This window comes from Stigmatopora nigra, chromosome 10 (genome assembly GCF_051989575.1).
Source record: "Stigmatopora nigra isolate UIUO_SnigA chromosome 10, RoL_Snig_1.1, whole genome shotgun sequence".
Taxonomy (NCBI): Eukaryota; Metazoa; Chordata; class Actinopteri; order Syngnathiformes; family Syngnathidae; genus Stigmatopora; species Stigmatopora nigra.
Genome location: NC_135517.1, coordinates 6,603,664 through 6,617,352, shown reverse-complemented (window position 1 = coordinate 6,617,352; position 13,689 = coordinate 6,603,664). Strand labels below are relative to the sequence as shown.

Sequence of the window (13,689 nt, the reverse complement as noted above, 5' to 3'; positions counted from 1 at the left end):
ATCCATTTTAACAGTACAGAGACTTAAATGTGATTATTCTATCATCCCAATTCAAATGGGTTCAATTCACCTCTAATCCTTTTTAGAGAGAGAAAGAAAAAATGACCATCTCTTATTTGCTCCCATACAAAAGTTTCAGAGTCACTAAAGTGCAAAAAAAAGGACTGCTGATTTGAGAAAGTGACACTTACCAGTACAAGCTCAACACTTGTCAGCTGCTTTTGGCTATCTACTGCTCCCTATCGAGCGACTTTCAGCATCGCATCCGTCGCTCTTTCTTGATCAGTGGGTAGCCTCTATCCACCCTCAGCCTCTCATTGACACGCCATTAGTCATCCGCCTTGAAGTAGTACACCCTTGCATTGGTTCCCAGTACAGTATGTTTTCCATGTCTTGCACCACATCAGAATGACAAAGAGAGCCATAAACAATTTATATTTGATTTATATTTATAAAAGGGTCCAAACATCAATTTTGGATGTTGTCATTATATAATACACTTCTAAAGAGCCAGTAATCAACAACAAATGTTAATTGATACTTGATTAAAATCCAATTCAAAAGTAACTTGTGGGAAAAGTCTTTGCTCTCAAATTAATTAGGAATGAGTGTAGAATATACCAGTATACTTTATGGAATGATATCAGGGATTAGCTCCAGCCCCCCACAACCCTAATGAGGATAAAGCATTTCAGAAAATGAGATGAGACTGTCTCACTACATTTAAGGAGTGGTCTCACTACACAAGAGAAGTTTGTTTGATTTGAATGGTTCTGGCTTTATTGCATATTGGTTTTTAAGGCATTTCTCAGCACAATAAAACAGTCCAGCATATTGTCAGTTTCAGCGTATTTCACATTATGAACATTAAAAAATAAAATTTAAAGAACTCTAATAGCAGACAAAAATCGCAAAGTAGTGAATTTGCGCCAATTGAGGGATTACTGTCGCACGCTCTTCTTCACTCTCCACCTTAACTTCCGCCGAATCATCCCTTGGCATATTGCAAATAGCACCATGTCCCTCCTTCCTATTGACCCTATCAGCTGCCGCCCAATCGGCCTTTCGTCTAAGGCGAATAGCACGCTGTTGGTCACTCTCAGCAGCCCTAGAAGCTGCCGCCAAATCGGCCTTTCGCCTGAGGCGAATGGCACGCTGTTGGTCACTCTCAGCGGCCCTAGCAGCTGCCGCCCAAAGAGCCTTTCGCCTATTGCGAATAGCACGCCGTTCCTTACTCTCAGTGGCCCTAGAAGCTGCCGCCGAAATAGCATTCCGCCTAAGGCGACTAGCACGCTGTTCCTCAGTCTCAGCGGCCCTAGCAGCCGCCGCCGATTCACACATTCGCCTAAGGCGATAAGCACGCTGTTCCACAGTCTCCCTAGCCCGAGCGGCTGCCATAGCCTTAGCGATTCTTCGCAGGCGACTTCTACGCTGAGCGTAAGATTCACCGGGCCTAGTAACTAGAGTAGCAGAAGACCTTTTCTTACGCCTGACCATAGGAACCGCCCTTTTTTCCGCAGGCCCGGCCAAGTCTACACTCTCAGTAATAGACATCTGAGTATGCTCAGGGCTAGGTAACCATGATATAGGTGCAAAATAATGAGCGTCAATTGATGGGCCCTCTTCACCAAAATCAAATGACGATAAATGTGCACCGGAAGGATTGACTCTATCCGATTGACCTGCGCAACCCTCATCAATAGCTACTGCTCCCACCGAAGCCTCGCCGTCACTTTGTAATGCAGAAGATTGTGCTGCCATCCTGGCGCGCTTCAATTGTTTACGCCTTTCCCAACTTGAGACGAAATGAGAACTCCTTCTTCTTGGCATTATTGTTGATAATGGCGGTGTATAGTATGCAAAAATGATATGTACAATATATAGAGAACCAGGAGTCTGACTTTTAGGGAAAAGTCAGGAAAACTGACAGCCAATTTCAAAATAAAGGATAAAAATTGTACCCAATTTAAGCTTTTTTGTTTTGTTAAAATAATACCCTAGCCTGGATCTGGAGTGTGCTACTTGTTGATCTAGCTGTCAAAGGTGTATATTTTAAGGGCAGATGTAGAGCGGATGTTAATGTTAAAAGTTATGGAGAGGGTTAGGGGGTAATTTATCGAGGTCCATCCGGTCTCAAAGGATGTGGGGGTCTGGTTTATCATCACCGGCCTGGTGTGTGTTGATTGTTGTTCTGGATGGTAAAAGTGTATATTTATGAAGCTGTTGTTCACTGAGGTCCATCTGCCTACATCGGGGCCTGCATGGGTTCCAACAGAGAGGGGGTGGGGGGTTATTTTGCAACCTGAAGGAGAGATTACAGCTGAAAAAGAATAGAATATAGAAAAATATCCTTACCTGATGGTTGTGTATTTTCCCGACAGCAACTGGTGCTCTGAAGAGAAAAACAGTATATTTTGCTTTAAGAAGGTTAAATTCAGCGTCCGAATGAAGGGGGAGAAAAGTGTGTCATCCAGCACAAATCTGAAAGATATTCAGTAAATACTGCTTTTAAATGGTAAATGTGAGAAGGAAAACAAATCAAACGTGTTGTATGAATGCTATTTAAACCGACTATCGCCAGCATTTATTAAGTAATATTCGACAGTTGTTATTTGCCGGATTGCTGGCAGATAAATGCAGCGTTATTATTATTTTTTTTATTTGTGCATGACTCTGTGGGTTACATTTAGCGTCATGATGGTTTCTGTATGCTAAAGAGTTAGCTGATTTGTACTCCGATCGTGCATCACACCCGGGGCATTCCTTACACATTCCAACATTTGAGGTATAAAGACCACTTTAATTTCACTTACGTAACGGAGACTTCTTTCTGTCGTGTCTTATTTCCCATTTCATCGACTACTAATATTGACATAGAACTTCATTCGCCATGTTGGCCGGTATTACTGAGCATGCGCGAAAACCTTTAACCCACGCGAGGATGCTGGCTTGTATTACTGAGCATGGGCGATAACCTTTAACCTCGAAGCCATGTTGACCTGTATTTTGCATTTAATATTTGAGACTTGGTTGTTCTGATACTTATATTTTGGCACTTTATTATTTGACATTGGTACAAATGTGAATTGTTTTTGACCATGCTAAAGATTTATCATAAGTATGGAATTGAACAATCATACAACCATAACTGCAGTACAGTGTTGCCATATTTGTGAACATATTCATCTGATTTATAATCACATCAAATGAATTGCCCGCCTTTGTATTCCAAGTCAGCCACTTTCACAGTCCATTATTACAATATGACAACATTGCAGTTTTACTAAATTCAGTATTAGAACTTATCGTAATGTAATAGTATTTCTATGGTGCTTGACTTAGCAAGATATCTTTATTATCATTGCGCTGTCCAGTATTCAGAGGCAAAATGACAGATGAGCCATACTTTAGACATCCATTCAATTATTGAAATAAGGTTTCACTTCATTGGTTAACATTGTGAATAGTAGCTTTTTAGCACTTTGCCAAGAAAACTTGAAATAAAAGACTTATTTTGCTGTGAAAAATTCTGACATGAGCACATTCACACAATTTTTTATCCATTTAGCAGAGTCCAAAGACAGAAGAAAGATCAGCCAGGTTGTCATTTATCGGTGGTCCGTTAAAGTTCCTTATTCAGCGTCACTGATGGTGACCTTCACCCTGTGCCAGGCGTTACTCAGCACTCCTCGAAGGTTCCAGATAGGTGCCACCGTGTCGGGCTGCATGTTGTAGCTGTCGTCCACCGCCTTGCAGACGATTTCCAGCTGCCGAGCATCGGGGGGAAGAGGAAGCGTCAGTTCCCAAAGCTTCCATGCCCAGGCCCTCCCCGGCGGGGGCGAAGGCTCCGGAGTTTCCCCGCCGTCGCCATTCTTCAGGCGGGCCACCTGCCACGTCTTGCCCCCATCCAGGGAGACGTCCACGCGCACCACTCCGCGTCCGCCGCCGCTCCAAGCGTAGCCCTTCACCGTCACTTCTTGGTCCCCGCGGAGGATGGAGGCGCCCGGCGCGGGCACGGTGATGGCCGACTGGACGGGGAGTTCTTGAATGGCCGGCGCGGACTTGAAGTCCACCGTGTCCCAGTCTGTGGTCGGCGAGAAGCCCTTGTAGTCGTTCTGCTGCCAGTGGCTGGCGCTCTCCTCGGCGCTCACCGTGATCTTGGACAGCCACTTGACGTTGCGCGCGCCCACCGTTCCGGGCACCACCACCCGAAGCGGAAAGCCGTGGTCGGCCGGGAGAGGCTCGCCGTTCATCTCGTAAGCCAGAAGCACGTCGCCTTCCTCGCTCAACGCCTTGTTTACGGGGATGGACGCGCCATACGTCGTCCCCGTTACGTCTTTGTCCAGTCCCTCGAACTGAACGTGGCGCGCCCACTGCGCCGTATGCGGACCGTAGCCGGCCGCCAGGAGCACGTCGCGGAGGCGAGCGCCGGCCCATACGCCGTTACTGATGGCGGCGATTCCCCAGTTCAGTCCCTTCACCTGCTTGACGGCGTTCATCTCTGAGCGCCGGTTGCCCGCGCACTGCAGCGTGGCCGTCACCGTGTGTTTGGGGAAGCGGGTCTTCAAGTCCTCCAAGGAGAGCGTGAGACCCCCTCCGGGCAGGCCGTCCACCCGCAGTTCATACGAGGCCGGATCCACTTTAGGAACGGGAAGGTGGTTCCTCTTGAAGAAGAAGGCAGAGGGCGTGACATAGCTGTCCGTGAGGATTTCCATCGGCGGTTCGGCGTTGAAGGGCTTCGGGCTGTTGACGCGCAGCGCGGGGTGTCGCTCGGGGTCCGCCCAATACGGATCCGATGATTTGACGCTTTGCTGCTTCTTTCGATCCTCTGCTCGCAACTCCCCAACCTTGCACGGGAAAGAAAGTGTTCTTTTGACAGGTATCGATGGTCTTTCTTCAAAATGGCTTTATAAATATGACTGCTTTATGAATGAAGCTTTTTTTTACGCTTCTTACACGGCACTCATTGAGACGGCTTATTCATTTTGAGTGGAAGGGGGGGGGACGTTCATTCATTCACCCCTTCCAGTCAAAAGGGATTGGATGTGAATTTCCTTCCGATTACCATTGTAATCATTTTTAAAATGTCTGCAATTGCTAGAGAAAACTAATATAAAAATACAATGAAGAAAAAAAAAATATATATATATATATAAAGTAGCAATAATTGTGAATAATGGAGTTTGTTTTCAAATGACCAAAATGTGTAAATTCACTTTTGAATCTTCATCGAAAGGGTGACTATATTGTTTATGGTTCATCCCACCTTGTATTCTGAGAGGATTTCCAGCACATGATCCTGGTTGTGCACCGCGTAGAGCGCCCAGAAGGGTTCCAGGGCCCCACCTGCCGCCAGCAGGATTTTATTTCCCCCGGGGTGCATGGCCACAAACTCGGTGATGTCGTAGACGCTCCCATTGAAAGTGACCCAAATGCCATCTTGCGGCGTGCGGTGCTTGGTGACCTCTTCTTGGCTGAAGATGGGAAGTTGGGAATTCTGCGGCGTGACCACAACGCTGGCCGCGTCCGCCTGCATGCCAGACATTATGACATTATATATGTATCAATCGGAAAACGCTGAAGCTTATACCTAACTACAGGCACCATAATCGACAGCCAAGGAAACTATTTTTTTCATTTTCTGTAGCACTCATACCTAGGGGCAATTTAGATTGTTCAATCAGCCTACACTGCATGTTTTTGGGGTGTGGGAGGAAACCGGAGTATCCGGAGAAAACTCACACAAGCCCGGGCAGAACAAGCAAATCCCACACAGGGGGATCAAACCCAGGACCCCAGAACTGTGAGGCCGACGCGCTCACCACTCATCTTCCAGGGCGCCCCAGTGCACATAATTCCAAATAAAAATATGAATCCGTTCCTTGAATAACCTGCCAGCAAATCTTGAATACAAGTTAACCAAAGACACATACATACCTTATGACGGTTGAGGCCATAAGCCATTACGGCCCCCGTCCCAGCCAGAAGACCCGCCAGGGCTCGTCTCCAGGTCAGACTGTACCCAGCATTCTGCCATCTCTGGTCCTCGCTGTTGCTGCCGCTGCCCAAAAGACGAAGCGTGCGCCACTCTGCGGCAGCGACTGCAGGGGGCCTATGAAAATCTTATTAGAATACGAACATGAAAGGATCAAACTTGTCCACGAAAGGCGGACTACCTCAGAGGAGTGAGGGGTCCAAACGGAGTTAGACCTGAACAGCGTCGAAGCAGCAACATGGCAATTGATGTTCTATGGAGAGAAAAAAACAAGACAATTTAGTCGAAATAAGCTACGGCATGAATCTTTTTTATAATTGCTTACAGGAACTATTTGCTTTGAGATGTGTGTTTCGGCTATCAACTGAATTTTCCACTAGTCACTATTCAATGCTTGATTACATTTGTTCAATCAAATAGAGGCAGAACGGAAAATGGATATGGAATGGATATTTAGTACTTAGTTTTAGTTCATGTCATTTTTGGAAATGAGCTTTTTAGTCTAACTTGAGTACAACTCAATAAATGCCCAGCACATTCTACATTGCAGTACAGTAAATAAAGACCTTTTTTTTTTATTTTTTTAGATTTTGTATCACCTTTAGTGTTACAGGCATACAAGCACTTGGACCTAGTTTATGATTAACTTGATTCTACTGTTGTGTTTCACATTGTAAGTACTAGTAACTGAATATTCTTGCAAAAATAACTATTTCTTCACCACCTACTGAAATGACCAATCAGCAAAGACCTTTAAAATAGGACCCCAAGCAACAGATGACGTAACCATGGATAAAAAAATATATATATATATTTAGGGAAACCGACTTCATTTACGACACATTGAGGAAGAAAATGTCATGAAAAAGTACAAACCTAGCTGAATTGAGTAGTATTTCAGTTATTTTGACATTGTAAAACATGGAAATTTAGGATTTTCATTGATTGGATAACACAAGGAAAGGAAGAATCTCAGACCAATCCTTCAGGATCAAAAAACATAAATATTATTACACAAATATACAAAGACGTATACTACAAACACCAAAAAAGCTAACGTCATTGATATTTCATTTCACCTTATGCTGTAAAAAAATAACCTACATATCGCTGCCAGAAATTCATGGATTGCAGCTGGAAGTTTTCACTTTTAATCATGTAGTAAACTAATCTTATCAATTTTACGGTAGCATGCAAGATTACCACAGGGGTTATTTTCTAAAGGCAAATAGTATGCATACCAAACATGAACTGCAATAGGAAGTTGCATGAAAAGAGTTTCTGCTGCTTCATTGCTCAACATGAGTTCAATTCAATCGCCCCCAAACAATATTTAACCGAAAAAGTAATAATATTTATAATGATCCACTTTATTGCAGAAGCTTGAATCTCCATAACATATAAACAACCTACATATAGTTTATACAAAAAACAAAACACACAAATGCCAACTCTAATCAGTCATAATTTTACAACTACAATTGGGAAAGTAATTTGAGCGATAAGAGACAATAAAGCGCAATAAAGTCTAGTAGAAAAACCGAAACTTGCAAATATCATATATTCACTGCCGGGTTATTTTAAAAAAGATACATTTGAATATTCCCATGTTTTTTCTTGAAACGTGAACGCCACGCCAAAATTATTTCTGCGGAAACATGCATAAACAAACGCCATCTAGTGATTAAACTCGTGTAAATTAATCCTATTAAATAAAAACATCCACGTTGGTACTATAAGAACAAAGGGTGTACATATTCTGAAGTTTGTAAAAAAAGTGGTTTGGACATTAAAAAAAACACGTCAACTTCAGGGCTAACTAGCTAACAAACAGCAGGCTGTCGATGATGGGTCAGGACGAGAAAAGAATCACTACGTCTCATAATCCATATGTAATTTTCTATGAATAATGGTCTGAAGTGGGTCAAATGGGGGATTAAAATAAACACACTCACACATGCGCTGTTTGTCGGACACCAGCTGGGTTGTGGCTGCTGCGACCCTGCCACGCGCAATATATCGAATCGTTTTCATCGACGGACGGACGGACATGCACGATGGTCCGGAGGTTTTTACGAGTGCAAAATAGTGTTGTAAAATGGAAAAGACAATATTAAAAAAATATTTTTTAGGGGGTACATTTGAAAATAGTTGTGGAAACTTAAAAAAAAATTAAACAAACTAGTAGGTTAATGGTTGCCATTGACGGCTATACACGACCAATAAAAATATTTAAAAGTTGTAAGAAAATAATATTATAATGAATTAAACAGAAATAAGCCTTCAGTCGTGGGACTTTAGTAGATTTCTTTGTTTTCTAGGATTGAACATTGTCATAGGATGCCATAGACTACTGATTCATTTAAATTGGTAACAATCATTTATCTCTCTCTCTCTCTGCCAGTTAAAAATAAATTCGACGTCTGGATCAGTCAAAGGCAGCCTAGGAGTTGAACGAGTGCCTTATAAACAGTTAATATGACAACCAGACGTTTCTTATTATCCCATTGATTCTGAATGATTGCAAACTTGTAAAAAAATAACATGAATTCCTCATTTCATTTTTAGATCCCTGAGTAAGACGATGATGCATTTACTCCCTTTATTTATCTTCAATTGGGCTGTGTTTGCACTTTTTACTGTGCCATGATATCGCTGGTTCATCTTTTCCGGTTAAATTCTGCAATCATCAAAGTTTTAATGTTGTATGAAGAAAGTATGCTGAATTCAGGGACTTCAATGTTATAAATATTTTGTGCGTCAACTGCAAAGTGTGGCAAATACTGTACAGGGACTTCAAAAATGTGTGCGCATGTCTACCAGTTTATTATAGGAAAGATTCACTAAACAATTTAAATAAAGTATTCTGGAAAAGTGGAAAACGCCACAACACAGATAATGTCCATAGAACAGCTCGTCGAATCCAAGATAGGAATTTTGAATACAGAACAGAGGGGAGGGAGCGTTCACGGTTGCGTCATCTTAGCTGCCTCGGCTTTGATGAGGGAGATGAGTTCCTGGTTTATTAGAAAAACAAAGCGAAGTCCTGCGATCTGTATAAAGAAATGGAGGATGTAAGCAAAATACGTTACATGTTTTTTTTTTCTTCTGAATGCGGCCTCCCGGAGACAAAAGTTTTGACACCACTGTTCTATTGCAAAAGGCCATTTAGTCATCTAGAATTGCTCCTCCAAGTCTGAGTGCCACAAATGAGGAAATGCGTTTTACTTCAAACGCCACTTATGCCCATTCATAACTTATCAATAATCATATACTGTTATAATTGACAAAAAAAAATCAAACTTGTACCTCCACCACTGAGTTGTTATTGAGTTTCCACTTATTTCCCGACAGGACTGGTCTGCCGTCGATATAGATGGGCCGTCTTCCCTCATTGGCGATGAAGAAATCTCCGTTATTCCTCAGTTTAATGATTCCTGGAAATATCGAAGGACAGTTAACCATGAGCAGGGTTTTAAGTTTCAATATGTGATTATGTTAAGCCACCTTGTTTTCTTGATATTTTCCAGGCGGGTCCTTCTAGTGACAAATCAACATCTATCTGTTTATCTTTGGTTGCCCGGCCAAGCGTAATCTGAGTGAGAATACATTGAAGCAAGTTAAGAAAAGTACAATTGAAACTCCCTCACATGCTAATGAAAGGCGCCGTCCGATTTACCTCTCGCGATCTCATGAGATAGCGAACCATGCGCCCCCGAAGAGCGGCCAATGTCTGATTGTCAAAGTCAGGCATGCTCATCCCTGTAATGCACAGGTTAAGTAAAAAAAAAGTTGCAATTGGTAGAGGCCAATCAACAATGGAATGGGCAAACTACGGCCCGCGGGCCACATCCGGCCCGCCCGCCGACATTGTCCAAATAATGTTTTTTTCTTTTTTTTATTCCCCAAGATGGCGCCGTTACGCCAGTGGCAGTAGCTCTGTCCACTCTTATTTGTTTTTTTTTTGTGTTTTACAGCCCCTCTACCTTTTTAAATTACATTTTAATATTTCTTAATATATTCCTTTTTACTTTACTTTGTACTTTAATAATGAGTGGTGAGTATGTTAATACTTTAGTCTTTTTTTTCTGTTTATCTTTCATATGTACTGTTAACGGATGCAGTTTTTTATATGTATTTTATATTGTGCTGACCCGGCCCATCTGTCAAATTTTTCAAGTCAATGTAGCCCCAGGCCCAAAAGTTTGCCCATGTAAATTCAGGCGTTGATCCCTAAGCCTTAGTACATACCCGTTCAAGCTACTCTCAGTGGAAGAAGACCAATCGTCTACGTACGTACCTGTGATACTGTCCACAAGGACTTGCCAGCGAGGCAACTCTTGCTCCAACTGCCTGATCTCTCTTTTTTGGTGCCGGTCAGATATCATTAGTTCTACAAAGACAAAACAAATATTATATATATATATTATCTTTGACGACGCAAACAGAAGCTTTTAACCGTCTTACCGTGTTCCAACACTTCGTCTCTACTCTCCCTGTGTGCCAAAAAAGTGACAGATTCTTTAAAACAACAACTCCAAAAACACATTACAAGAGGCTCGTTGCTTGGAGCCCCCACAAATAAACCGGCATATTTATAAAAATGTGTACATCAAAAATAGACCTGGGCCTTACTTTAGCTTGACCTCATCAACAATCTGCTCCGCATCAGAGAAGTTCAAGACTTGGTCCCCCTTTGGGAGTGGTTGGACTGAAACAGAACACGTAATTATTTATAGAGAGCATGTGACTATTCTTTGGTCATTTCAAAAAGAATATGAATTTAACTTTGACATCACATTTTAGGGCATTAAATTCATCCAAAAGGGCAGATCTGGTTACAGTGACAATATAAAGCCAATTTCCTTCCATATACGGTCGCGCTGATAAAGGGCTATTTTGTGGGGACAATAAAAAAGTGCATCCAAAAACTCACCACTCTGGTCATCCAGAAGGTAGTACTGCTTCAAAAGTTGCCAGTGGACCAGCAGACTTTTGGGGGTGCGAGACTGGTGAAAGACACTGGGATGTTTACTCAGAAGCTCCTGGAATGCGTCAAGTTTGGGTTGACTTGTCTATTTAATGGCAGACAAAGTAAAATAGGAAGCCGATTGAGCTGCATTGTAACAACTGTGGGGCAATCATTGACGTATCGCGTGGACTGACCGAACCGATTTTGAATAGGAGTACTTCTTCAGCCTGGCTGAAGAGAGCTTTGCTTTGTATGGCTGCCACGGCTTCAGGGTGAAGCTGCCGCATTGCCTGCCAAGCTAGTCTGAAGGGAGGAAAGCGAAAGGTCACGACGTTGACAAAGGCAAAGGAGGATGTTCCCTTTGTACGCCTGTTGACTTACTTTGAGATGACGGGATCGTAAAGGAGTGCGTACCAACGCTCTTTAATTTCCCTTAAAGTGAAACGGCAGCTGAATTTGACTCCCAAATGAACAGATGTGAGGTCTGTGGTCTGCGGAAAATAGACAAAACATTTAGGCCTGGTAACAACGGCACCAATTTTAAATGCTTTAGGTCTGACTGATGTTTTCAACTGATTTCTAGGTGTGGACTGAAAAAAAAAAAAAAACAATCTCAATTTACACTTAAATTGATATAATATACTCCTTTTGTGCTGCCTGACTGTGTCACTTGGCAAACATGCCACAGCCATCACATTCCTTTATAGAATATTTGGGCATGGTTAAGAAAAACACACCCAGAAAACTCAGGCACCAAATTGTTTGATTTTTTTTTAGCCCGGTTACAACCGGTTGCTTTGGAACCGGTACCAAAATCATACTGGGTTTGGACATCCAAGCCCAGTTGGGGTAAGACTTCTTTTCCAACTGAGCCATGCCCATAAGTACGTATAACGTGTTCTGAGCAACTCACTTGTAGCACTGCATTAATAAGCAGCAAGTCATCGGTGGGCTTCCAGCGGCCTAAGTCTTTTGTGACATGTAGCGCCTGTTTACTTTTCTTCACTCTTTTGGCCATCGGCGAAGGATGCATCAGCATGGCGAGAGGCGGCATTAAAGTCGGTGCAGATTTTGAAAGCTGACAGAATAATGTGCAAGAGGATATTGTAATTGTGATTCGGCTCAGCAATTTTACCGTTTGGCTTTTTTTTACCTTTTTTTTCTCGCTGGATGACGGCTCACTTCCTGAGCAGCGCAATGGCTCCATAAGAGGAGCTCCTTTAACTCTGCTTGATGATTTAACGAGGCTGCTTTCAACAAGCTCATCGTCAAACTTCTTCCTCTTTATCGACCTGAAGGAACAAATCCATTATTTTAAAAATCTAACCCAACAGATTACCAATGTAAAAATAGTGTAAAGATCAAATGAAACCTGGAAGAACTTCGCCGTTTAGGAACACCACTGCCAAAGGCTTGCGTGGCTGTCCTTTTCACATCTTTTATAACAAGTGACTCTTCGTCTTCTGAGCGGCTGTGTGAACCTGCGACTGCCATGGGCACACCAGGCTCACCCACTTGCATCTGGTCAAACAGAACAAAGATGAAAATGTCATGTCGGTCTGTTAATCACCTATACATTAATCACAATCCTGTATCCATGCGATAAAAAGCAGTGACAAAACTAAGGCAGTGGAGGGGGAAAAACATTATCATGGTGGATCTTTTTTTTTGCTGATGTTTTATTACTCTAAAACCTGAAAAGGCACAAGAGTTCATTTAAACGAGAACAAATCATTAAAACTGAAACAACAGGGAGTATTTTGGCTGTTAAATCAGATCATCAGAGGAGACGTTTAAACAAACCATTTTCTTTCCACTGCCAATGTAAAATTCTTAGTAGGGATGATAAAATGTGATTGTTTCAGACATCCCATATAATGGCCCTTCAACCTATAATGAACCATATTTAATCCATTCTCTCTGACAGTCGGATGTGAACAACGCGATTTTCATAGCGAGTATTTTTGTTTACATGTGAGCGTTAGCCACAGGCCCAATGCGAATATCCAAAACAAGACCCACTCCATACAATTAGCTGTGACGAGCCAAATAAAACAAAATTAAAACGACCTTATAATGCACTATAATATCAAAGCGGTGTTACTCATGCTATCTATCATTTTCTGAGCTCAAATAAGATTTTGGGTAAAGCTAAAGAGAGCTGATGTTGACTAACAAGCTAACACTAGCTATGAACACTTTAACGTAACTCACCGTGCCTGGGATGATTTATTGTGGTATTCGATCCGTTAGTTGTATACAATGTATTTTTTTAAAACGCAAACGTGTAGTTGATACAAATCAGCTTAGAAGGCATGTTATTCTACTATATAATGATGTCCTTGCTAGATAAAGTTAGCATAAAGCTCTTTGTGGTTGTTTTTCTTCTTCTACGAACGTGTTGAAGTCATCAGATGTGTTGTTTGTACTTTTGCGCCATCTTTAGGACTGGTAGAAATTCAGGCAATATGTGTAAGTAGTACATAGTACTCCTAATGAACAGTCTCATCAAGCCATGTAATATATTCCTATTCATTCATTATTCAGGGTCGCGGGGGTGCTGGAGCCTATCCCAGCTAACGTTGATGTCAGTGGCCAACCAATCACAGGGAACAAGCTCTGTAATATTACTTAAAGTTTTATTTGCGCCTAAAAACTGTTTAGAACAGTCCTGCATTCATTCATTTTGTTTCACCACACAATGGTGCTGCAAGCTTAGTCA

The 13,689-nt window shown here is 42.2% G+C and overlaps 2 protein-coding genes and 1 long non-coding RNA gene across 3 annotated transcripts; all 3 read right to left on the bottom strand.

Moving 5' to 3' along the window:
• Nucleotides 1-753: 753 nt before the first annotated feature.
• On the bottom strand, nt 754-2,949 carry LOC144203727 (uncharacterized). Its single transcript, XR_013327753.1, has 3 exons — nt 2,814-2,949; nt 2,356-2,481; nt 754-2,257 (listed from the first exon to the last, which is right to left on the bottom strand). It is a non-coding gene; the product is annotated as an uncharacterized LOC144203727 (long non-coding RNA).
• A 187-nt stretch (nt 2,950-3,136) lies between these two features.
• suox (sulfite oxidase) lies at nt 3,137-8,117 on the bottom strand. Its single transcript, XM_077726918.1, has 5 exons — nt 7,951-8,117; nt 6,177-6,248; nt 5,938-6,112; nt 5,267-5,530; nt 3,137-4,847 (listed from the first exon to the last, which is right to left on the bottom strand). Exons 2-5 carry the CDS (start codon nt 6,233-6,235, stop codon nt 3,633-3,635), a joined length of 1,713 nt encoding a protein of 570 aa, XP_077583044.1. The 5' UTR covers nt 6,236-6,248; nt 7,951-8,117; the 3' UTR covers nt 3,137-3,632.
• Nucleotides 8,118-8,798: 681 nt separating this feature from the next.
• Nucleotides 8,799-13,379, bottom strand: mcrs1 (microspherule protein 1). Its single transcript, XM_077726916.1, has 14 exons — nt 13,182-13,379; nt 12,340-12,488; nt 12,121-12,259; nt 11,881-12,045; nt 11,349-11,458; nt 11,162-11,270; nt 10,932-11,070; nt 10,631-10,706; nt 10,463-10,491; nt 10,296-10,388; nt 9,675-9,757; nt 9,503-9,590; nt 9,305-9,432; nt 8,799-9,048 (listed from the first exon to the last, which is right to left on the bottom strand). Exons 2-14 carry the CDS (start codon nt 12,486-12,488, stop codon nt 8,962-8,964), a joined length of 1,395 nt encoding a protein of 464 aa, XP_077583042.1. The 5' UTR covers nt 13,182-13,379; the 3' UTR covers nt 8,799-8,961.
• Nucleotides 13,380-13,689: the final 310 nt, after the last annotated feature.

Coding starts and splice junctions, on each gene's coding strand:
- suox (XM_077726918.1), bottom strand. CDS start 6,235: ATGTTGCTGCTTCGACGCTGTTCAGGTCTAACTCCGTTTGGACCCCTC. Junction 5,531..5,937: donor ATGGCCTCAACCGTCATAAG/GTATGTATGTGT, acceptor TCTGGCATGCAG/GCGGACGCGGCCAGCGTTGT. Junction 4,848..5,266: donor AAATCCTCTCAGAATACAAG/GTGGGATGAACC, acceptor TTCCCGTGCAAG/GTTGGGGAGTTGCGAGCAGA.
- mcrs1 (XM_077726916.1), bottom strand. CDS start 12,488: ATGCAAGTGGGTGAGCCTGGTGTGCCCATGGCAGTCGCAGGTTCACAC. Junction 11,071..11,161: donor TCCTATTCAAAATCGGTTCG/GTCAGTCCACGC, acceptor GCCATTAAATAG/ACAAGTCAACCCAAACTTGA. Junction 10,492..10,630: donor GTTGATGAGGTCAAGCTAAA/GTAAGGCCCAGG, acceptor TTTGGCACACAG/GGAGAGTAGAGACGAAGTGT.